General features: G+C 39.2%; 1 protein-coding gene across 1 annotated transcript in view; it reads left to right on the top strand.

Annotated features, from left to right (window-relative positions):
* The window catches only part of LOC122558051, a 47,063-nt gene that overhangs the window by 11,304 nt on the left and 9,943 nt on the right, over positions 1-25,816 (top strand). Inside the window, exon 2 of the mRNA XM_043706377.1 lies at positions 9,036-9,133. Within this exon, the coding sequence (XP_043562312.1) occupies positions 9,046-9,133 (88 nt within the window). The 5' untranslated portion in view covers positions 9,036-9,045. The remainder of the gene's footprint in view (positions 1-9,035; positions 9,134-25,816) is intronic.

Raw genomic sequence — 25,816 nt, forward strand, 5'->3', positions numbered from 1 at the left:
CGCCTCATCTTCCGCCTAGGAACCCTCCAACCACAAGGGATGAACTCAGATTTCTCCAGTTTTCTCATTTTCCTTCCCCCCACCTTGTCTCAGTCAAATCCCTCGAACTCAGCACCGCCTTCCTAACCTGCAATCTTCTTCCTGACCTCTCCGCCCCCACCACACTCCGGCCTATCACCCTCACCTTGACCTCCTTCCACTTATCGCATTTCCAACGCCCCTCCCCCAAGTCCCTCCTCCCTACCTTTTATCTTAGCCTGCTGGGCACACCTTCCTCATTCCTGAAGAAGGGCCTATGCCCGAAACATCGATTCTCCTGTTCCTTGGATGCTGCCTGACCTGCTGCGCTTTTCCAGCAACACATTTTCACCTCTTCAGTATTGTGTACTGGTTTGGTTCCTTTATTTAAGGATGGATATCGTTGCATTGGAGATATTTCAGAAGATTTTCATTTGACTGATTCCAGAGATGAGAGAGTTTGTCTTATGAAACTTGGTTGAGCAGTTGAAGTATATATGATGTGGAAGGGGATTAATAAAGTTCATGTAGAGAGGTTGTTTCCTCATGTGGAGCAATCTAGAATGAGAGGTTATAGTTTTAGCGTAATGGGGAGCAGATTTAAAATAGAAATGAAGACAAATTGCTTCTTTCAAAGGGTGGTGACCTCGGGAATTCATGAGCCCAGAGTAAGGTAGAAACCAGGACTTCTGTAAATATGAGGGGGAGATAGATTTTTATTAAGGGTTGCAGGATTATGGAGATCTGGTAGGACAGTGGAGTTGAGACCGAGATGACATCAACCATGTTCATATTAAATGGTGGAGCAGGCTCAAGGGGCTGAGTTGCCTACCCCTACTCTAGTTCTTATATTTTCTTATGATTTCAGGATTCTCACTAATATTTTCAATATTGCATTCTGAAATTTTGAATTTTAATTTTGTGAAAACCTTGCATAGGAAATGCAAATCAAAACAGTGAGATAAGTGCAACATAAGCTAATAGAATTTGATTCCACATTCGGATTGTGTGAGGCTCAAGTGAGTTGGCGTAGAATTAAGAACGAAGATTATTTTGCCTAAAAACTTTGAAATTTAGTGTGCATTAAACTACTGAGATGTAAACAAGGTTCAAAACAAAGCAGAATAACTTTGGATAAAGAAACTACATTGATTGAAAAGTAGGCAGTGGCACTGAGGAAGATGGTGACACTGAGATGATTCCAAAAATTAGCTCAGAAGTTATAATAACACCTTCTGATTCTTAAGAGTGCACACTTTAAATTAGGTTTGGCTCTGTTTTTAAACTTGTGCTTCCAAATCGCAGATATATTAATTTAATTGTGAGGTTTGGTAACCAATCTGTAGGAAAGGATATGATGATGCTTATATCATTAAAATTGTGTTGTTAATATCTTTACTAATAAAAAAAATAATATTTCTAGTCTGTTTGTATTGAACTTATTCAAGCCACCAGGAATTTAAGGACATGTTTTAAAAAAAGATGCGTGGTCTCTTTATGACTCAGAAGTAAAAGAGGTGGTTCGAAAAGTTAATGGCACTAATGCAAGACAATCGTGTGAGTTTCGCCTACACTGTGACAGGCAGTTCTTAAAAAACAATAAATCAACTTAATGCTATTGGGATAGATGTCTGGCTGCCTGATGGACAGACTAATGTTACCCATTATGTTACCCATTTGTTTTTCTTGCCCTTACATACTGACAGACCTACACCTCCTTCCTGAAAGCACCTACAGTAAAGAAATTGGAGGAAATTCTGGAGATACCAGTGTTCTATCGTCAGTGGTGACCCACAGGAACTGGTGATGACAATATTGCCCTTTAGTTTTTAATGATATTGATGTAGGCTTTGGGGGCATGATCTCCAGATTTACAGATTTTTGTGATTGAAGATGTTTCAGGCAAATATCCAGATGTTGTGAGATTGGAGCCGTGCTTGCCAAATTACGTTTGATTTGGACAAGTGAAAAATCTCGTGATGCAGAGGGTAAATATGCAAGTACAGCAGTAATCAGGAGAGCTAATTGAGTGTTATGTTTTACTGCAAGTGGAATTGAATACAAAGTAGGGAGGTAATGATTTTGTTATACAAGGCACTGAAGAGACTACATCTGTAAAGGGGAAGGATGTAAATGTATTGGAAACAGTTCAGAGGTTTATTAGACTAATACTTGCAATTGGCAAGTTTTTTTTGAGCAGAGGTTCTACACATTTGGCTTGTATCTGCTGGAGTTTAAAAGTGTAACAGGCGACATGACCGACATACATAACACCCTGAGGAGTCTTAACAGGGGTGGATGTGGAAAGGATGTTTTCTCTTTTGGGAGAGTCAACAGCTGTTTAAAAATAAGGGCTTAAGAAAGAAATGATGCAAAACATATTCTCACAGATGGCCATGAGTCATTGTTTTTTGAGTTGGGGGTGTGGTGGCAGGGAATACCTTATTTCTAGTCATGTGTAGACAGAGTAGTCAGTGTGATTCACTAGGTCAGTGTTTGGATGGTTACCCAGTTACAGTCAGAGCAGGTTTTAATCCTCCAACCTTTCCCGGGTAACTATTCAGATAAGTGAGTCAGAACCATTAGAAATCTTCAACTCTAACTCAGTTAATTCAATTGTGGTTTTTGAAAAGGTATTTGATAAGCCCTTCCAGGGACTAGGAATTGCAGGGCTCAGTGAAAGTGGCAGAGTGCAACTACCTAAAGGGCTCTTGCAGATAGCTAACAGGGCAGGATGGCCACTTGTACTGGAATCTATAAGACTATGTCAAGTGCTAAAAGTAGGTTAAATCAGTGTTTCAGTTTCATACACAATCTCAGCCATCTTTCAGACTCTTTAGTATCTAATATACTGAGCAAAAATCACCTGACAATAGACTTAGGCTCTTAATTATGACAGCCAGACTACTGCGACCACTAGGACTTATAACAGCACACAAACCAACAGCCACCCTCAGACAACAACTCACCAGAATAAAGGACCCGATACCCAGCATGAGCAAAACCAATGTAGTGTACAAAATCCCATGCAAGGACTGCACAAAACACTATATAGGACAAACAGGAAGACAGCTAACGATCCGCATCCTTCAACATCAACTAGCCACGAAACGCCACGACCAGCTATCCTTAGTAGCCACACACGCAGACGACAAGCAACATGAATTCGACTGGGACAACACTACCATTATAGGGCAAGCCAAACAAAGAACAGCCAGGGAATTCCTAGAAGCATGGCACTCATCCACAAACTCCATCAACAAACACATCAACCTGGACCCAATATACCGGCCACTACAGCGGACAGCTGAAACGGACAACCGGAAGTGGCAGGGACAGGCCACTATAAATGCCGGAGGAAACACCACAGAAGCGCTTCACAGGAGGCTCCCAAGCACCGAGGATGTCACCTAGACAGGGGACGAAACGTTTGCAACAAAAATTTCCAGCTCGGCGAACAGAACCACAACAATGAGCACCCGAGCTAAAAAACTTCAGCCAAACTCTTAATTTTGACTTTAGTGGCAGGGCTTCAAAATAGCCATTATTGTACAAAACCAGCCATAGTAAATTTTGATATTCAGACAGATGGGGGACGAGAGTAATAATCCACACCTAGTTAGTTATAATAGACGAACAGTTGTTTAGCTTTCTATTGAGAATGGATCTGGGATACTTCAAAATAAAATGTTCAGTGATGAACTTACTTTTATTTTTAGGTGTGAAAAATCAATTTAATTAGTGATCTCTGAGTAACACTCCTAAGTTCATGACTTATCTACTATTGATCAAACTCACTCAGAGATTGAATGTCACAGTGTCTAATGGATTGACTTTCAATCCGGACTTGAGAACCTGATGCCTGAAAAAATTCTGGGTCATGATCCCATTTTACGATAGTATCCTTGATGTAATGCTGTATTGAAATGTAAATTGAGCTAGAGGCGAGTGCAGAGTCCATTGCTGGTCATTAGCAAACTGCAGAAGCTGCCCACTGAGCAAGAACAGCCAAGGGAGGTATTGGCTATGATGGGGCCTGTCGCTGCCTTTTGAAGAGAAAAGGCAGAATATCAGAAAGTTAGTAGCCTCACTTCTCAGAGAAATGGCCAACTGGAAAACAATCGACTAGGAGAAAGTGAGGACTGCAGATGTTGGCAATCGGAGTCAAGAAGTATAGCGCTGGAAAAACACAGCAGGTCAGGTAGCATCCGAGGAGCAGGAGAGCTGAAATGTCAATTCTCCAGCTCCTCAGATGCTGCCTGACCTGCTGTGCTTTTTCGGTGCCACACTTTTTGACTTTGGAATTCGAATATGATGTCACTTGAGATTGCCTAATCATTAAAATTTGTCATAATTGAAAAAGAAATGTATGTGTTCTGTGTTATGGTTCTGAGGAAGGGTCACTGGACTTGAAACGTTAACTCTGATTTCTTTTCACAGATGCTGCCAGACCTGCTGAGCTTTTCCAGCAATTTTTGTTTTTGTACATGTTCGCTGTATTAAATATAACATCTACCCACTTGATTGACAGGGTTTGACAATTTGTGATTTGAAATCTCTTTCTGACCCTCCTGGTCTATTAAGCAATATCTTCAAGGTGTTTAACAGGCTGATAATTAGAAGTGCAGATTCCTGGCTCCCCTAATTTACATGCCACCACCCAATCCATCCTGGATTCACTGAGAGCCTGGCACATTATCTAGATCACCATCTCCTCCTAATCCTACTGCTTTTCTTCTTTTTTTCCCCATCAACTGCAGGTAACTGAAAATCTCACCCTGTGTATCACTTTTATCCGATACACAGAGCAAAATCATCATGAATCCTGAAGTGAAATTTGTTGAACTCAGAAAAAAAGCTTTATATTCCATTGAGACATTATTATTTCGAACAATTTTGCAGCACACAATAAGCATAATTAGTAATTAGATATCAAATGCCACTTGTTAGTGTGGTGTTTTCCTCCATATAGAATAGGAATCTAAGGAGGTGAAATTCACCTTCCGCAGCAATGAATCAGCCACACTTTATACATCCCACACAATCTTCCATTCCATTGACTTTAATTGATAGGAAAGTAAACCTCTGTGTACAACAGGTAATCAATTTGTTATGGTCTATTTTGATTTGATCTCAAAGTTGAATGTCATAATTCTATATTTGCTATAATCTGATTGTCAAGGGTTATCTTATTGCACTTCCCACTCACTACATATTAAGTTGAACATTCAGTTCAAGCAAGCTCTCAGTGCTGGTCTTGGAAGCTGTTTTCTGTGAGTACAAGTGAAGGGCAATAGGAGCAAGCCTGAAAAGTAACAGCTGATAATGTTGAACATGATTCAAAGATATTTTTGTTCTACATGTGAAGTGAAATGCGTCCTGAGGAAATCAACAAAACAGGCAAGCCGTAGTGAGGGAACCAGCTCATGTATCATAAAATCTCCTGAAACCTAACATTATTTTACAAATTATATCATTATATAAAATTATATATAGTATATAATCTTCATATAAAGCTTCATATTATATTGGATTGCATTAGAATAACATGCATAGCTTTGGTCTCCTTACTCTGCGGCCAATGTGATAACCTAAGCATGAGGAAGAAAGGTTATTGGAGCAGGCAAGAATCTGTAGTAATTAGATTAGCTGTGATCTTATTGAACGGCAGAGCAGCTGAAGGGCCTGAGTAACTTACTTCTGCTCCTAAATCTTGTTTGTACTCCAAAAGATTAAAAACTGATGATTGACTTGAGGTAATTATAGAACCTGTAGAGTGTGGAAGCTGGCCATTCAGCCCATTGAATCCACACCAACTCTCCTAAGAGCATCCCACCCAGACTCACCACGCCCTTCCCCACCCCCCCACCCCCAACATCCCATGGCTAATCCAGCTAACCTTCACGTCTTTGGACTGAGGGAGGAAACCAGAACACCCAGGGGAAACCCATGCAGACATGGGGAAAATGTGCAAACTCTATACAGACAGTCACCAGAGGGTGGAATCAAAACCCAGTCCCTGGTGCTAGTCAGCAGTGCTAACCACTGAGCCCCCGTGCCAACCCAAGGAGTTGTTTATTTTCTATTCTGTCTCTGTGTTTGGCCAAAAGGAATAGAAAACTGCTAGCCAAATACTCAAAAGTGGAATTGGAATATTTGGTGGTTTTTGAATGGTGCAGATGTGATGGGCCAAAGGGCCATCTGTACTGTAGGCCTCTATGACTCTAAATGTAACTCACTTATATCTGTTTTTAATTTTTCTGAGTTTTTGATCTTGATATGTACTCTGCTTTCCAAAGCACTATGATATTAGATCTTGATATTTTACACCTATAATGTGCTATTCTGTGACAACTACCTTGGCTTGTCTTGTGTTGAATTTAACTGAAATATGCCAATTTTTGTTGGGGAATGATCATTGAATATAATCTACCATATAAAATGGCTGTAATTTTTTTTCATGTTCATATTCTCCCCACATTATGGTAATTTTTTTGCATGTTCATATCTCCCCACATAAAGCATTTCTTGTGTACGTTAAATACACCAGTTTGTACAGAGCAACTTCATATTTTGCAAAGCATCTGGAAACTTCTCCCTATTCATCTTATGTCTTTCAATTCATCACCCTTGTTCAATCCTGTGTGAAATCTAAACAAGCTGTCATGTTTTATTATTGTTGAGCATCACTTACAAGACCAGTATTTGTTTCTCAACTCTAATTGTCCTTGAACTGCATAGCTTATTGGCCAATCCGGAGGCAGTTAAAGTCAAGCACCTTGCTCTGGTTCTAGTGTTATATATAGGCCCAAGCAGGTAAGGATGGTAGATTTCCTTCCTCCAAAGGAGTATTAACAACCCAAGTTGACTTTAGCAGCAATTGATAACAGCTTCATGATCACTATTATTGAGACCAGCTTTTCATTTCAAGCATTTTGATAATTCCACATGGTAGGGAAGGATTTGAGCCCATGTTCTCAGAGCATTAGCCGAGACCTCTGGATTACCAGTCCATGACATCACCACTAAGCCACCAGCTCTGCCCACTTAAATCTGTCCTCACATCAGTGACCAGATCATCTGATGTGTCTTGACTTTATCAAGTAATTGGGTTTCTAGGTCCTAGCACATGAGTGAATGAAGTGCACTTCAACCACACTTTTTAAAAATTTGTTTGTGGAACGTGGGCACCACTGGCTAACCAGCATTTGTTGCCTATCTCTTGTTGCCCTTGAGAAGGTGGTGATGAGCTGCCATCTTGAACCATTGCAGGCTACCTGTGAGTTGAACCACAATGCCATTAGGGACGGACTTCCAGGATTTTGACTCCACAATAGTGAAGGGACGGTAACATATTGCCAAGTCAGGATGGTGAGTGGCTTGGAGGGGAACGTGAAGGTGGTGCAGTTCCCACATATCTGCTGCCCTTGTTCTTCTTCTAGATGGAAATGGTCATGAGTTTGGAAGGTGCAGAAGAGTATCTTTGATACAGTTTGTAGATGCTGATTTCAACCAGACCAGCACAACTCAAATTAGGTTTGGTATTTTTCCTATATCTACTATTTGCTAATCTTTCTTACTTGGGCCAGAGACCACCAGCAACTGCTATGTAAGTAAACACACATTTCATCTCACTGAGTAGAAATGAACCCTGGAAGTTTGATAAGTCTTCTAAAGCATGTGGACATCAGCTCCTTTACGTTTTGCATGTGAAAAGCACATAATATGCATCATTAGTTCATTCGTTAGAATGTCCATTCGTCGGTTATTTAATTTTATGTACACTAGCATAATCTTCTCTCTGTCAGAGTTCCAAAACAAGTTAGAGTGCTATCTGGCTTGTGGAGTCTTCTCAGCTTTTGCATTATGATCATTTCAATTTTACTGTAAATCTATTGCACTTTCAAGAATATGCTAATAAAATAATTAAAACAATCCTGATTTTGAGAACATATATACTAACTGCCCAGATTTCGAAATGCTAATGATGGCAAAGTGTCAATATTCACTGTCATTATCCAGAGGAAACAGTTTCAAAGAAAAAACAGTGAAATTGGTAAGTGAATGTCTGGCAAGAATTTCATTTTCAGGCCCACAAGACAAACCAGACCGATTTGTATCATTTCCCAGTTTTATTTTTTTCCTTCTGACTGCAACATTTGGAGCTCAAACACAGAATTCAAGGAGTTATAGTTGGTGATTTCTGCACTTCTCCTTGAGGTATGCTGTGAGACACAATTAGAATTGAATTAGTAAAGACATACCATGTTATGCTATTGTTATGGTGTTAAAAACCCTTGAAAAAGTTACATGTTTTTAAATGAGTTGTAATTGGGATAAGATTGTCCCTTTGTAACCGAGAGCCAACTATGCCATCTGTTTGGTTGATGTGAGAGCTATTGCACTCTGAAATCCAGAAGTATACAATATCATGGTCAACACATCATGCTAAAGTGTTTGACCGGGCTTTGGCCCATTCAATCATTAAGCTCAATAATAATGGGCAACTGGACGAGGTGGTTCAGTTCAGTTTGCTGGGTGGCTATTTTTTTTTTTGACACAGCATTGATGCCAACAACATGGGTTCAATTCCTATTCTTGCCATGCCTTCTCAACCTCCCCTCTTGCCTGAGGTATAGTGACCCTCAGGTTAAACTGTCACCAGTTGTCACTCCCTCTCTATTGCAGAAGTAGGACAATGGGGACTTTCAAGAGGAAAAATCCAATTTACCAATTATTTTGGAATGGTCACAGATTCTGCAATATTATGCCATGTCTTTAAAATGCCCAGCCAATGAAACATTTGTTTTATACTCTGATAACCATCAGAGAATGTTCTATGATATTTTAATGAAATTCTTAGCTGCCTCTCTTTTGGTCTGGTACAAATAATAAGTTTAAGTTTAACCAAATCTGTTTATAGGAAAAATGCCTATGTTATAGACCTGGCACATCCTGTGTATCTTTGTGAGTTCCCCCATCAACTCCTGACATTTAGTCTCTTTGTAAAATTTCAGGAGGTCTAAAATGGAACCAGTGGAGAAATGGTACAAAGATTTGCTCGTTCTCAAGGCTCTGGACAAAAAGTTGAACTCAAAGGAAAATGGGACTACAGGTAGGGATAAAGAACATGGGTCTACAACAGCAACAAGCTTTAAATGTCCAGAATTTTCTTTTGATAAAATCATAAATATATAAAATATCTAGATATATATGATACACACTTCAACTCCATGTATAATGTTTACATTCAAATTCTTTTTCACTCTTCCAAATTTCTTTCTGTTCATGAGGGGCTGACTGTTGTTTGATAATGGGCTGATTGACAGGAGAGAGTGTACCCATCATTGTTTTGCCTTGGTTTGGAGAAAAACAAAACATTCTAATGAAGCGAATGTTAGAAGCAGTAGAGGAAGGAATGAACAAGAATATGCCATGGTGAAATTGGCTCTATACCATACTAGGTGGTGCATTTCATCGGAGATCAGAGTGGGGCATGCATTGTGGGAAGGGGTACTTAATTTGAGCAAAGGCTGACTGTAAAAGTAGGTAGCATTTCTCCAGAGCTTGTATTATTACTAGTAATGGGATTAGCAATAAATTTGGTGATGCAATCCTGTCAGGATTATACTGTTGCAGGTCATTGCATTGAACTACAAAGAATCTGGACGAGTTACAGGGTGACTAATCCAACTCAGGATGTTATGATTGGCATCTTGTTAGAAGGAAAATATTTATTTTTATTTGCAGTTTATTCCCTGCCTCCGATCAGACAGTAAGTCCTCACTTAGAGTTGTGCTTTGGTTCCCGAATATCATGAAAGATGTTTTTCCATTGCAAACTGGTAAAACTGAAGCTGATTTCTGTAGGTCCTTCCTTATCACAAAACACAAAACATTGAAAAATTATGGTCTGTAAGTTAAAACGTGTAACAGGCTAAATACCAACATTGGTAAATTAAGTAACTCTCTTATGAAGGTCTGAGGACTTCAATAGCCTAGATTGGGAAGCCCAGGGCCAGTAACATTCTGAAAAATTTAATTTGGAAGAACAAGTTTGTTAAATTTGTCACTGTAATACTTTGGCATGTAAATCAAATGAATCTCACAAGGGAGGATACAAAGATGACTGTGATTCTTCACATGGCAAGATCTTTTACTATTAAATAATAAAATTGCCTGAATATTACAGTCAGTGGTAAATGAATAGCACTACTACTGATATCAAAATGTTGCCTATAATGTTTTAGCAGTCACTAGACCACCGACCTTCTCTGTTCCAGTGTTACTTTGAATTTGACATGTTCTACAGGGCATCTGTCATCCAACAAAAAACAATTTCATTAACTCATCAGATTGATTAATTCACACAGACTCTAAAACAGGAATTATAAATTAGGGAATATAAATCATATTCAAATCATTAGGCAGAAAGTGAATTATAGATTGCGGCATATGAGACAAACACATATGACAGAATACAGGCTTGTTAAATTTGCTTTATCGGGCCGGAAAAGTTGTACTTTAGTAATTATGACTTAATATACATTAAAACTTCAGTTACTCCTGATTGATCATGGCTTTTATGTTTTCATCACTCCTTACTGCTGAAATAATAGTTGAAGTTTGGAACAAGTAATGATTTAGTTGACAGTGCACCCTGTGGCAGAGCAGTGTATCACTGACAACTTATCTATTCTTATGTATTTTCTACATCTTACTGCACAAATGCAGATGCCACAAATTGTCAGTTTTACAGTCATAACTTGAGCAATGCTGAAATAAAAATAACATTCTACTGAAGCTTTTCATCCCTGAACTTACCAGAGATAGGTGCAAGAATCACAAGTTTTGACAGTGGTAAAAATGTATATAGTATTGGTGCTCCCTTTCAAATTTGTGTTTGTGCATCTGTCCTAACAAGTGCAAGAGGACAAACTTCAATTGTCTGTCTCCTTTCTTAGTAAAACTGTAATAACAGTCAGCAGTGACAATCTTACTGCTATTACTGCCACACATTCTGGGCCATTGAACTGTACTGGGAATTCCAGTTACATTTAAATGGTGCATGACACTTGCATAGTTGCACACACAATGGAAAGATATAGCATTTCATTCGTTCCTTGTGCCTATAATGGCTTGGTATATTAATCACTATCAATATACAGGAATTTATTCTCACCTTTAACAGCTTGATTGTGAGTTGCTTGTGCTTCATTGTCAGAGCTTATTCTCAGTAGCAAAGTTAATGTTAAACAACATGGCAAAAAAGAAGCAGCAACACCTTCTCCTTCTCACTTTATTCTAATGCTGAAACTCAAACATTTAGAATACAGCTAAAATGTGGGCTAATTTGGTTGTTAACTGAATATAGTGAATTTAAATTCAGAAAGATAAATTATAATGAACTTCACCATTTACTTCAGTGCATCTTTCTTTTCAGGACTGGTAGCGAAGCTCCAATAAAGATTTGACTGTTTGCAGTCCTCCATCACCCATTAAGAAATAGGTTTACATATGACCCCACACACCATTTGCTTTTGCAATAAAAAAAAGCTTCATAGTTTCTGTTTCTGGAAGATGACCGATATATCGATGTCACTTAGTGCACCATAGGCTGACAAGATTATTATGAATGAAGAAAGCTTTTTGATCATTTTGGAAAAATATAAGTATTTTTAGTCATGTCACTGAATTGCTTTTTAAATGTTTCCCAACTTATTTTTCTTGCACTCTCTAACTGATGGGATGTGAGTTTCACCAGCTGGCCCAATATTTGTTGCCTGCCCCTAGCTGCTGTTGAGAAGATAACGTTGAGCTGCCTTCTTGAACTGCTCAACTCCAATTTGATGTAGGTAGGCTCACAATGCTGTCAGGGAGGGAATTCCAGGACTTTGACCCAAGGACACTGAAGGAATGGTGATATATTTCCAAATCAGTATGTTGAGTTGCTTGGAGGGGAATTTACAGATGGTCGGGTTCCCGTGTATCTGCTGCCCTTGACTTTCTAGATGTGGTTGTTCATTTGGAATGTGCTATCTAAGGAGCTTTGGTAAATTTCTAGAGTTGATTTTGAAGATGGTAAGCATTACTACTACTGAGTGTCAGTGGATGAGAGAGTGAATGCAACACTAATCAAACAGACTGCTTTGTCCTGGCAGATATCAAGTATTTTGAATGTTGTTGGAGCTGCAATCATTCAGGCAAGTGAGAATCATTCCATCAGATTCCTCACGTGCCTTGTAGATGGTGGACAGGCTTTAGGGAGTTAAAAGGTGAGTTACTTACTGCAAGATTCCTGGCCTCTAACCTCTCTTATTTGTTTAACAAGTCCAGTTCAGTTTTTGGTCAATGGTAACCCCCCCTCACCAGGAGATTGACAGTGGGGCTTTCAATGGTAACTCCTTTGAATGCCAAGGGTTAATAGTTATATTCTCTCTAGAGATCTCTCCAGAGATGGTCATCACTTGAACTTGTGGTGTGGATCTTACTTGTCTACAGCTGAAGCCTGGACATTGTTCCAGTCTTGCAGCAGTTGGACATGGTCTGCTTCAGCAGCTGAGGAGTCATAAATGATGCTGAAACATTATGCAGTCATCAGCAAACATCCTTTCTGACCTTATGATGGAAGAAGTAGCTGAATATGGGATACGAGCCTGAGGAACTCCTGCAGAGGTGTTCCAGATTGGATATGATAGTCCTTCAACAAATAAAACCATCTTCCTTTGTGCCAAGTATGATTCCAACCAATAGAGAGTTTTGCTCCTGATTCTCATTGACTCCAGTTTAGCTGGGACTCCTTGATATGTGTGTGTGGTTACATATATAATATAGATATAAAACATCCTAATCTTGTTTATTCCAATTTAAACCTTTGCCCTTTGTCATTTTATTCACGGTTAGCCTCATACTTAAATAGTGTTTCTGTACTCTTTAATTGACCTTGTGAAGGCTGAAAATACAATGCCCTGAATTTTCCAATGGCCAGAAATCGATTGAAGTGTAGTTGCCAGTTGTAAATGGGGATTCTGCAGAATGGCCATTGTAGCAGATTCTGAAGGAGTTGTTCAGGGAAATTGAAGATTCTGCAAGGAAATTCCCCTGTGCCAGGAGCCCCCAGGAAAGTAACCATTCAATCGGAGAATTCAGAGGCTGAAGCTGAAGTTAAGTAAATCATTATTCAGGAAAAGTTAAACCGTTAAATACTTAGTCTAACTTCTGAATAACTATAAAACAGACCCCACCTCACATGCCCCCTCACCCCCACCCAATTACACCTTCCCATTACCAATTGAGTCCTTCTCCTGCTCCAAGCCTGACCACCACATAGCCCGCTTCGGACACCACCCTCGCTCTCCCTCTGCCAGAACTGATACCATATTCCCCTGCTCTGGACCTGACCCTCCTGCCACACCAATAAACCCAACCCTCTGGGACTTGACACTGTGCCCAATCTACCTCCCCAAACCTGACAACCTCCACACCCCAGATACCCCTCACACCACACCATCTTGACCTACTGACCTACTGTAACACCCCAACACTTACCCAACCACTGTACACACCTGGCATTCTAACCACTACCTAATTAACACCCTACCCCGGCACCCTTTCCCATACCAACCTGGATCCCTACCATTCCTGCATCCTAATCTCACACTTACCTTATGTATTTAACTTTCGGCAATAGCTAACAAAGTGCTGTCTGTGATGCTGGATATTTACATTTCAGAACATGTTCAGCTGACTCCTGTGAAAACATTTGCCTTCCTCCAACTGTCCTGTACAAGAGAGATCTGTCAGAAGGGAAGTACACCTCTGCATTATTGAATGAGCCCTGACCATTAGCTCCTGTCAGAAATTTTGTTACATTAAAAACAATATTGGTGTGGCAATTTATGTGAGATTGCCACTTCTTGGATAATCTGGCCCTGTGCTACTACAGTTTTTTTTTCTTAGAGTCAATCACCAAAACCTGGCAAACAATTGTGTCACTTTTTGGTGCTTTCGCTGACATGTATCCCGAAACCTTAGGGCTTCCTATAATCTGGTTTGAGACTGCGAGAGAGGTCCTGAGCTTAAAGTTTGGAGTTGTGAGATCTGACGCAGTGACATTGCAACTTAGTTGGTCATTGAATATTTTTAGTGCAGAGTCTGATTACTGACTAACAAGCAAGTCAAAGGTTATTTGGGGTAGCAGGAATGTGGTGTTGAGCCACAATCGGATCAGCAGAGCAAACCAGAGGAGCTGAATAGCCTATTCTTGCTCCTAATTTGTATGTTCTTATATATTGTAGATTTGGTTACAAAGTAGACAATAATTCCACCAGGAGCAAGGGAACGGCCTCCAAAGTTAAAGGCCCCTGAATGACTAAAGGTTTAGATGAAGGAGGAAGGTGAAGCTTGTGACAAATGCAAGATTCACCAAATCAAATCAAATTTAGAAAGCTCAGTGATGATCTGAGACAAGGAAGAGGAAGAGGAACATGATTGCATGAGGTTAAATTGGTGAATAAGATAAAAGGAAATCTGAGAGTATTATAACCCATACGCTTTAGTTTTGGAGTCGGCAGAGAAGTGAAAACACTCAATGTTGACATTGAATAAAATTGCCCACAAAGATATAGCAATCTCTATGCCATAGATCTCCCATTTTCCTTTGATTTTTTTTTCAATTCCGTCATTCAGACAAGGGATCTCCAAACACCCAACAGTGATATCAACATGCTAGTTAAACAGTCAACTATTTAAAATATTCTCAAAGATAGCAAGTGAGGAAGTAAAAGCCACTAATTGTCTTCAACCTCAGATTTAAATTTCCAGGTCGTACAATACCTGATCAGGGCATACATGGGATTATAGTAGGCTGATATATCATAAATAAACTTTGAAAATATTATTTTCAATGTATGTGAACTTCTAAAAGTCATAATGGAGAGATTTGACATTCCACAAACTTAAAATTAATTTTCCAAGGCCAATGAAGCAGTTCACATTAATTATGAATTAGGTACCTGGTTAAAAAACCAAGTTGTACCTCACCTTAACAAGATGTAATTTTTAAAGAGTTTTTCATGTGAAGGTAACAACATAGATGGCCAATTTGTTCAGTGATTGAATTCTGGAATACTTCAGCAGTAACTTCTGTATTTCCATGTTTAAGCAAAAAAATTTAAATGCCTGTAACGCCTGCCACTTTCAGAAGACCATTGACAGTGAACACTGACATTTCTGTTTCATTGCTCCCACCAAATCTGGACCACAGATAAGTAAATAATAGACAAAGGAATAATTGGGCTAAGCATTAAAAAGGGATCTCCCTGTTCAGGCAACTGATAAACTAAATGAGTGCTTCATATCAAGGAATGTTGCCAGTGTAGCATTATTAGATAGGATATAAATACAGCAATACCACACTTGAACTTATGATTGCATTCCTGAAAATTGTGACTTTCCTGGAAAATGGAAAGTACAGGTTGATTTGCTGTACTTCACTATGTATTCCTAACTGATGCAATTCACAAAAGCGAAAATAAATAAAAATAGAAGTGCTGTACAGTTAGGTATTTCAGAACCTTTATCAACAGCATATAAATTCCAACCATTATTCAAGTGAAACAGGGCATGTTCCTAAATGCCTACATTCATTGAAAAAAAACCCTTAAAGTAATATACATTTCAGCACAGGAGCTATACTATAAACATATATTTTCTAATCAACCTGTTACTACATATCCCTGGAGCAAGTGGGTCTTGAATCTGAGCTTTGTAGTCTAGAAGTAGGAATACTACTATTACACCATATAGCCTTTTTAAACTAAATTCAAATTTAATCATCTATCCCAATTGGGATTTAAACTGATGTCCCCAGAACACTAGACTGGGAATCTGGATTTCAAAACCAGTGACATTACCAATACACCAGCAGCTCCCCACTAACGCGCCTCTGGCAATACAAGTTAAAATTTCCCTTAGGGGTTTAATTGACCAAGCTCCACCTAGTGGCAGAAGTTTCAGTGCAATGTTTAGAATAGAAGCCACAGGGCAGCAACAGCCCCCAAGACTTTCAAAGTGGGAATGGGAGCTGGGCTGGAGGGTCTGAGTGGTGAAAAGAGACTGAGAGCAGATGCTGGAATTGGAGGAATGCTGGGTGAATTCACTATGAGTGAAAGTGTTGCAAAATAGGTCTTGAGTGAGGCAAGTTCAAAAAACAGGAAATCTGTGGAAAACATTAACCTAGCGCTCCAAATGTTAACTGGTTATATTGTCACTCACTATAGACAAAGGGAAGGTCTGTAAAACCTGGCCACTATTCAAAGAACAAAACGCACTCCAGTCAGTATGAAGGGATGAGGTTATTGGGGGAAGTAAGGATAGAAATTGTAAAGGCTCTGGCCATAATTTTCCAATTATCCGTTAATCTGGAGCAAAACCAAAGGGCTGGATGATTGCAAATTTTACAAATCCATTTTAGAACGGGGAAGAGAGAAATCAGGCAAATACAAACTAGTCATGTTAGTATTAGTGGTGAGAAGACTTTATAGACGATAGTCAAGTACAAAATTAACAGATGTTTGAAAAATATTGGGCTAATGAATGAAAGTCATCATAGAGTTGTTAAAAACAGATCATTTCTGTTTAACGTAATTGAACACTTTGATCAAATGAAGGAGAGTAGTTTGATGCAGTTAGCACATTGATGTTGTGCACATAAGAACTTTCAAAAAATGCTTTGGTGCAATTTTACATTACAGACCTGTCAGATAAAGTCCATAGGTTGAAAAGAACAATGATGGAGTAGACAACATGCTGAGTGGCAACAAGCAGGGAATAATGGTGAATGGTTAGTTTCCTGTAGTATATAGTTCCTTTTATAGATAGCAAAGGCATAGACTTAAATACACTCAGGACATCATTGCAAAATTTGCAAATGTCACAAAATTCTGAAATATAATGAACAACGAAGAAGCTTTTCCCAGCCTCAGGAGGATTTTGGCTGGTGAAAAGGACAGACAAAATTTAATGCAGAGAAGTGTGGAGTGATCAATCTTGTAGGAAAAGTGAGAACAAGTAATATAAACCACATTGCATAATTACAAATGTGATTGCAGGAACAGACCAATGGGCCTTTGAGCTGAAATCTTTGAAAATGGTAGAACAAATTGATAAGGTTGTTAAAACGACAAGTGGGATCTATGGCTTTATTAGTAGAGTAATAGAGGCAATCTTCCTTCAAGCTCAAAAGAACTTGACCTGCACACTTTCATGTCCTTCCAATCTGCACACCTGGCCCATCATTTTCAACCTTTTACACCAGGTCAGGAAATTACTGCAGTTTGTAAACCATGAAGCAGTATTTTAAAACTCCCTGTACGTCACCTCATCCATTGAGTCCTTTGCACTCCACCACCATGTCTGAAGTTGGCTCTTAGATCATCAATACCACTTCTCTCCCTCATATATCTTCCATGCTCTTTCAAATCATCCAATGCCCTGTGTATCCTTCATAGCTGCTCACCCAGTACGCACCCTGCACAGTACTTAGACTTCATGCGATATAAAAAGGAACTTATTTTAAATACTTTAAGAAAACAAAAAAAACTCTTACCAACTAATAAAAGCTTCTATATGATTTATTCTGAGAAAAACTGCCTTCTGCTGTATGAAATAGACGTTAAATATTTGTAATCCTCAATAAGTTGTAACAACAATCCAGAAAACAAACCAAAGACACAATCTGTTGTCACAAATTCTTGAATCTGCCATTCATAGATTAATTGAGCATCTAATATGCTGAAATGCTTTAACACTTGAAACTCAGCTGACCACACAATAGACTGCTCTCCAATAAGGAAGAGGTGTTCATTTAAATTTCTAGGGCAGGATTCCTGATAATGGAGGAAAGCAGATGTCTAGATTTTTGTTTCAATATTTAAACATTCTTTTGTTTTGAGATAGTGGTATTTAAGTCACGGCAAAAAAGGGATAGCAAGAACTGATATTTTGAGATATTTTCTCTGCATTATGGTCCTTTCTCCATTAGAAAATGATGCCTATGAACAGCTGCACAAGTCTCATCGATATAAGGGGAGATCTACAAAGTGAATGACTGTTAAAAAGACATCTATGTTACAATGCCACATGTAATAGTGACACTTGAATGTGAGTGAACACTTTACACTTGCCCTTCAGACTCATCAGCAGACTTTTTGCTTTCTTCATGAATTGTAATTCCTGGGCTTTCAAAATCCCACTCTACCAGATGACAATGACATATGGGAAGAAATCTGTTGTTCATTCTGCATTTAAAATCAATCTGACCTCTGCAGGGGTTGGGATGGGGGTGGGGGGATGGGAGGTGGGGGGTGGGGCGGGTGGTGTCTGTGTTCTGCGCACTAGGCATACTTGACCCACTAAAGGATCAAAGGAAAATGAATCGAAGAAGGAACACAGTGCCATTTCCTCCAAAGATAAACAAGTATAACCATTCGCCACTGAAATGTGCCTCTGAATCCTGAAAAAAAGATTCAAGGCATAGGATAAAAATGGAAGGAAAGGATGCTAAACTTCAATTACAATACTGATTATGCCTTGGCTGTTGAATTATGTTCAAGTCAGCACTCCAAACTTTGTGAAGGTTGTCAAGACCCTGTAATAGTCCTCTTGACAAGACATTCACCAGAGTGGTCCCAGTAATGAGGACCTACCACTATACGGAGAGACTGGATATGATGGGGCTATCCCTGTCCAAACAGACAAGACTAAGGGAAAACTTGACAGTTATTCAAACTTATGAAGGGTTTTAATAGATTAACTAAGAAGAAACTATTCTGGCATTGGACTAGTCAATAACCGGAGGAAGTAAACTTGAGCCAAAAAATGGTGAAAAGATGATGTTTTTATATGGTGATCTGAGATTTTGTGACGTAAAGCAGGTGGATATCCGTTACTTACAGGATAGTTCTGACATACTGTAACTCCATGTAAAGTTTATATAGTGATCAGATAGGTTTTGTTTTAGCATGTGGGACTGTAGGAGTCCCAACATGTATAACTACTTCCATGAAAGGACCTATACCCACACCTTTTGGCCCTGACCAGTGCCCCACTGTACCACAGATTATCCTGGAAGGGAAAGGTTTCACAAACACTGCGGGAATGCAGTAAATCCATGAATGATTTGTGCAAACCTCAGAAATTTATTCACCAGTAGATGTGATTCTGCAACTGGAAATCATTTACGAGACAATGACAAGAGTTACACTGAAAACTAATTTATGCTCAACAATCAGCCTCATAGTGTGATGCTTTTCTGCATGTTAGAAGCAACATATAAATACACAGGACCCTGTTTTATGTAGGCAAAAGGAAGTTGTACATTATTGTTCCTTTTTCATGTAAAAGATCTCATGGAAATCATTCCAATCTCTATTACATCCCCATGGCAACTCTTTGGTTTGGGAATTAAGATTGACAGTTAACGACTGCTCTTGCTGCAGCTCCATGACAATGATGACACAACCAATCAGCATCCTCTTCTCATGCTGTACAAAACTTCTCAACTTTTTTTGTGTCCAAGATGAAAAGTTTTAACTGCTTGTCTTCTTTTAGCAATTTTTTGACATTATCTAAAGATCAGAATATCCAAATTATTTTAATACATTTGTTACTCCAAGTAAAATTCACTGACAATATGTAAATAGAGAGATAGGAACAGCAGTGAGTCATTCAATCTGTTGAGCTTGTGCTGCCGTTTATTATCTTACTGATTGAACACTTCAGTGCCTTTTACTGACACAATCCCAATAACCCTTTCCGCCAATGATAATCAAAGATGTATCAATATCTACTTAAAACACACTCAAAGACTGGATTGGAGGGTTTGAAACATAGGAAGAGGCTAAATAGGCTGGGGCTGTTTTCCCTGGAGCAGTGGAGGCTGAGAGGTGACCTTATAGAAGTTTATAAAATTGTCTACAGGAATAGTGTTGGAGGATAGCAAATGTTGTTCCCTTGTTCAAGAAGGGCAGTAGAGATAACCCTGGTAATTATTGACCAGTGAGCCTTACTTTTGTTGTGGTTAAAGTGTTGGAAAAGGTTCTAAGAGGTAGGATTTATAATCATGTGCAAAGGAATAAGTTGACTAGGGATTGTCAACACAGTTTTGTGAAGGGTAGGTCGTGCCTCACAAACCTTATTGAGTTCTTTGAGAAGGTGACAAAACAGGTGGATGAGGGTAAAGCAGTTGATTGTGGTGTATATGGATTTCAGTAAAGTGTTTGATAAGGGTCCCCATGGTAAAAAATATGGAGGCATGGGATTGAGGGTGATTTAGCAGCTTGGATCAGAAATTGGCAAGCTGAAAGGAGACAAAGGGTGGTGATTGATGGGAAATGTTCATCCTGGAGTTCAGTTGCTAGTGGTGTACTGCAAGGATCTGTTTTGGAGCCACTGCTGTTTGTCATTTTTATAAATGACCTGGATGAGGGCATAGAAGGATGGGTTAGTAAATTTGCAGATAACACTAAGGTCAGTAGAGTTGTGGATAGTGCAGAAGGATGGGTTAGTAAATTTGCAGATAACACTAAGGTCAGTAGAGTTGTGGATAGTGCAGAAGGATGTTGTAGATTATAGAGGGACATAGATAAGTTGCAGAGCTGGGCTGAGAGGTGGCAAATGGAGTTTAATGCGGAAAAGTGTGAGGTGATTCACACTGGAAGGAGTAACAGGAATGCAGAGTACTGGACTAATGGTAAGATTCTTGGTAGGATAGATGAAATGAGAGATCTCCGTGTCCATGTACATAGATCCTTGAAAGTTGCCACCCAAGTTGATAGGGTTGTTAAGAAGGCATATGGTGTTAACATTTTTGGTAGAAGGATTGAGTTTTGGAACCATGAGGTCATGCTGCAGCTGTATTGCATACAGCTCTGGTCACCACATTTTAGGAAGGATGTGGAAGCTTTGGAAAGGGTTCAAAGGAGATTTACTCAGATGTTGCCTGGTATGGAGGGAAGGTCTTATGAGGAAAGGCTGAGGGTCTTGACGCTGTTTTCATTCAAGAGAAGAAGGTTGAGATATGTAAAATAATCAGAGGGTTAGATAGGGTGGACAGGGAGAGCCATTTTCCTTGGATGATGATGGCTAGCATGAGCAGGCATAGATTTAAATTGAGGGGTGATAGATACAGGACAGATGTCAGAGGTAGTTTTTTTACTCAGAGTAGTAAGGGCGTGGAATGGCCTGCCTGCAATAGTAGTAGATTTGCCAACTTAAAGGGCATTTAAGTGGTCATTGGATAGACATATGGATGAAAATAGAATAGTGTAGGTCAGATAGGCTTCAGATTGGTTTTACAGGTTGGTGCAACATTGAGGGCTGAAGGGCCTGTACTGTGCTCTAATATTCTGTGTTCTATGTTCTAAAATCATGAGGGGCTTGATTAGAGTAAGGTCCTTTCCCTGGGATGGAGGAGTCCAGATCTGGAGGGCGTAAATTTAGCGTGAGAGGGGCAATATTTAAAAGGGACCTAAGGAGCAACGTTTTCACTCAGAGGGTGGTACTTGTTTGGAATGAGCTGCCAGAGAAAGTGGTGGAGGCTGGTACAATGACAAAATTTAAAAGGCATCTTGAGTGGGTGTATGAATAGGAAGAGTTTTGAGGGATTTGGGCCAAGTGCTGGCAAATAAGACTAGATTCCTTTAGGATATCTAGTTGGCATGGATGAGCTAATCAACCTCCTTTGAGGGACCTTTTCAAAAGCCTTCTGAAAATACAAATATACTACATTCATTGACTCTCTTTTATCAATTTTGTGAATAATATGTTGAGAAAGTTCAACAAGTTTGTCAAACATGATTTTCCATTTGTGCATCCATGCTGATTATGCCGAATCAGATCATTTTTATCCAAGTATATTTTTATTACATCTTTTCTGATAGTTTCTGGCATTTTCCCAGTTATTGATGGAAGGTTTGACAGATCTGTAGTTCTGTTTTTCTCCTTATTCCTTTCTGAAATAGTGGGGTGACATTTACAAGCTTCTAATCTGAAGGAATCATTGCAGAACCTATAGAATACATTGACTCTTCTCTAGCTCCCACCTTCAACATTCTGGGATACAGACCTTCGGTACCAGGGACTTAACAGCTTACAGTCCCATTAATTTCTCCAGTGTGACATTCTTACTAATATTAATTTTCCTGCAACTTTTCATTTTCTCTAGTTACTTTGATTTCTAATTCTGGAAGTTTTCTGTATCTTCCTGAATGAAAACAGATACATAATCATTTAGCTATTCTGCCGTTTCTCTATTCTGCATTATCAATTCTCTCAATTCTGATTTTCATTGTATTAGCCAATCTTCTTTTTATGCCCCTGTAAAAGTTTTTACAGTCCATTTTTCTTTTTTGCGACAATGTATCTATATTCTATTCTTCTCAACAGCTTCTTGGTCCTCCTTTACTGTATTTTGAAAACTTTCCAATCCTCAGATATATTAGTTTCTAGCCACTCTACAAGCCTTTTCGTTTAATCTCATACAATCCTCAACTTCCGCTGTCAACCCAATTATCTGCCGTTTTGTGATTTTTTTACCTTTTAAAGAATGTATGGTTGTTGTAAGCCATGTGATAATTCTTTAAACACTGTTCATCCTGTGTATAGTCTAGTCACTGCATTATAGATTAGATTCCCTTCAGTATGTAAACAGGCCCTTCAGCCCAACAAGTCTACACCAACCCTCCAAAGAGTAACGCACCTAGACCCATTCCCCTACCCTATACTTACCCCTGACTAATAAATCTAACATTATGGGCAATTTAACATGGCCAATTCACCTGAACTGCACATCTTTGGATTGTGGGAGGAAACTGGAGCAAACCCACATCGACACTGGGGGAATGTGCTAACTCCACACAGACAGTCGACTGAGGTGGGAATCAAACCCAGGTCCTTGATGCTGTGAGGCAGCAGTGCTAACCACTGAGCCACATGCCTCCCATCATGCCATTTAGTGTACTTTCCTAATGTAGCTCTGCCAACTTATCCAAATTTAACATCCTTGCTTTGGATGCAGCTACCTCATTTTAAACATAATGCAAAATGCTATCAGATTGTGCTTACTTGTCCCTAAAGTTTCTATTGTAACAAGGTTATTAATTAGCCTTTTTCAGTCCATAATACTAGATTCAAAATAGTCCATCTTCTAGTTGACTGTTCAATATGCAGTTCTAGAAAACCATCCCTAAGACACTCCAAAAGCTTGTCCTCCACAGCTTTAGAGTTTATTTGGTTTACCAGTCTATATGTAGATTGAAGTCCGCTATGATTACTGTATTACACATTCTACAACATTTCTAATCTCCTGATTAATGCATGCCCTACACTATTGCTACTATTTGTTGGCTTTTTTAAAGACTCCAACCAATATCTGCTGCTTCTTGCTGTTTCTTAGTTCCACCTGAACAAATTCCATGTATTATTTTTTCTGATCTGAGGTCCACCCTTATTAATGGGTAAATGTACTGATCCCATCCGTTATCATCAGTGCAACACCACATCCTTTTCCTTCTTGTTTGTCCTTCCTAAATATTAAAAATACAAGAGTATTCAGTTCCCAGACCTGGTGACCATGCAGCCATAGTTTTGTCAAAGCAAATATATCATAACAATTTACCTCTATTTGTGGCTTTAGATCATCCATCTTGTTCTAATTCAGGTAGGATGGCCTTAATTTTACCTTTTTAGCATTATTCTGCATTCAAGGCTTACTTAATACTCAACATTTATTTCTTCTGTCTTCTAGTCCCCATTATAGCCTTTTTACTTCCATTTAATATTGGTTACCATATTTGGGGTTACCGTTCACATTCCCATTTCCTTGACAAACTAGTTAAACAAACCACAATAGCACTGACAAATCTCTCTGTGACAGTACCAGATGTAACCTGTTCATTTTTTTACAGGTGCCACCTGGCCCAAAAACAGTCCCAATACATCAGAAATCAGATAGTATCCCTCCTACATCAACCACACTTTTTTAAATCACTCCTGAGACATGGGTGTCACAGGCTGGCCTGTCCCTAGTTGCCCTTGGGAAGGTGGTTGTGAGCTGCCTTCTTGAATTGTTGCATTCCATCAGCTGAGGGTTGACCCACAATGCCATAAGGGAGGGAATTCCACAATCTTGACACAGCAACAGTGAAAGAAAAGTGATATATTTCTGCGTCAGGATGGTGAGTGGTTTGGAGGGGACCTTTCAGGGAGTGGGGTTCTGATGTATCTGTATGATGAGATACAAACTCAGTAAGCTGCATATAAACAGTCCTCATCTTTCCCCTCGTCTTTACAATTTTAAAAATGTTATTGCTGTTCTATGTTGGCTTGTGTGATCTTCACTTGCTAGTCATAGTTTCTTTTGTTCTTTGGAATAATGAAAGTTGACAAGGTCATATTTCATTGTCTATCTCTTATTGTTATGAGGTATTGAAAGGCTGTCACATAACTGGCACCAAAAGCAAACTACTTCCTTTTCTGTCCATCCAATTCTTCTAAAATGTTTAATCCTCATATATTCAGCTCCTTGCAGTCTTCACAGTTAGTCATTTTTCAGGCATTTTTGATCCATCACAACTTCTGCTGCTTTAGCAGCTTCAAGTTCAGGCAACTTATTGCAGTCCTTGAACAGCCACGTTTACTATAGATTTGCCTCCACATTTTTTTTGCTTGTGATAGCATAACCCAAGGTTTGCTGTTGGGTTCTGAAGCCTGAAGAGAAATAATTATCTTCTGTTTCTTAAGAGGTGCAATATGTCTATTCCTCCTAGTCTTCTTCTCTTAATCCTGTATTTATCAATTGCAACAACTTTCTTGGTGGGAAGAACGTGACACCATGATGACCCAGAGTGTAGAAACACAGTCATGCTGAGCATAGATAAACTCTATCTTTTTACCAATTGAAATTGTATTTTCCGTCTCCCTCTGCTTCCATCTTTTTTTACATGACCTGACTCCCCACTCCCACTTAAGTCTCTCTCTCGTCATTTTTCATTCATGTGCTTCTCTTTCCCTGTATTTTCCTTCCCGCTCACTGATGGAGGGTAGTTTTTGTTCTCTCTCTGTTATCCAGTTCTTCTTCACTTTCCTCATTATTGTGCCGCCCTCTGTGACCCATTTCTCATTCTCCTCCTAGTGCACCTTGTTCTCGGTCTCAATAACACAGCTTTCATCTGTGGAAGCGAATGATGTACACAATGTATTAGATTGGCTTTGGGTACAGCCAGTTGAGTTACAGGCAGCAGATAGGGGCTGCTACCTTGCTGACAGAACCATAGAGAAGAACCCGGAAGTAAATGTGCACATATAAGCCTGACCATTTTGATGTTTCTTCTGAGACCTGCAGTAGACCTTATATTAATGTTTAGCCAGGATCTTTGTTATAGTATTTAACATGCACTGCAAGTTCTTAAAATGTAAGGAGAGCCTTTGAAACGAGTGCTATAAAGCTTGTGACAGTGGTTTTAAACTTCTTATATTATCACTGTTTAAAAAAAGCATATCCTTTATAAAACTTTGCATGTGTGCGTCCTATATATCACAGAAAGATCTGATCATCTGTCACTCCACCTTTCTCTGTCTCAAATTTCATCTTCCAAGTTTCCCTCCGTTTCAATAGTATGTTTGTGTCTTATTCAAATCTGTCACTACCCTCCGCACAATGCTTCCAATATTGACTTTGATGGTTCCTCTATAAACAATTGGTTTGCTGATAGTGTGAAGTTACACCTGTCAGGAATGGA

This window comes from Chiloscyllium plagiosum, chromosome 16, assembly GCF_004010195.1.
Source record: "Chiloscyllium plagiosum isolate BGI_BamShark_2017 chromosome 16, ASM401019v2, whole genome shotgun sequence".
NCBI lineage: Eukaryota > Metazoa > Chordata > Chondrichthyes > Orectolobiformes > Hemiscylliidae > Chiloscyllium > Chiloscyllium plagiosum.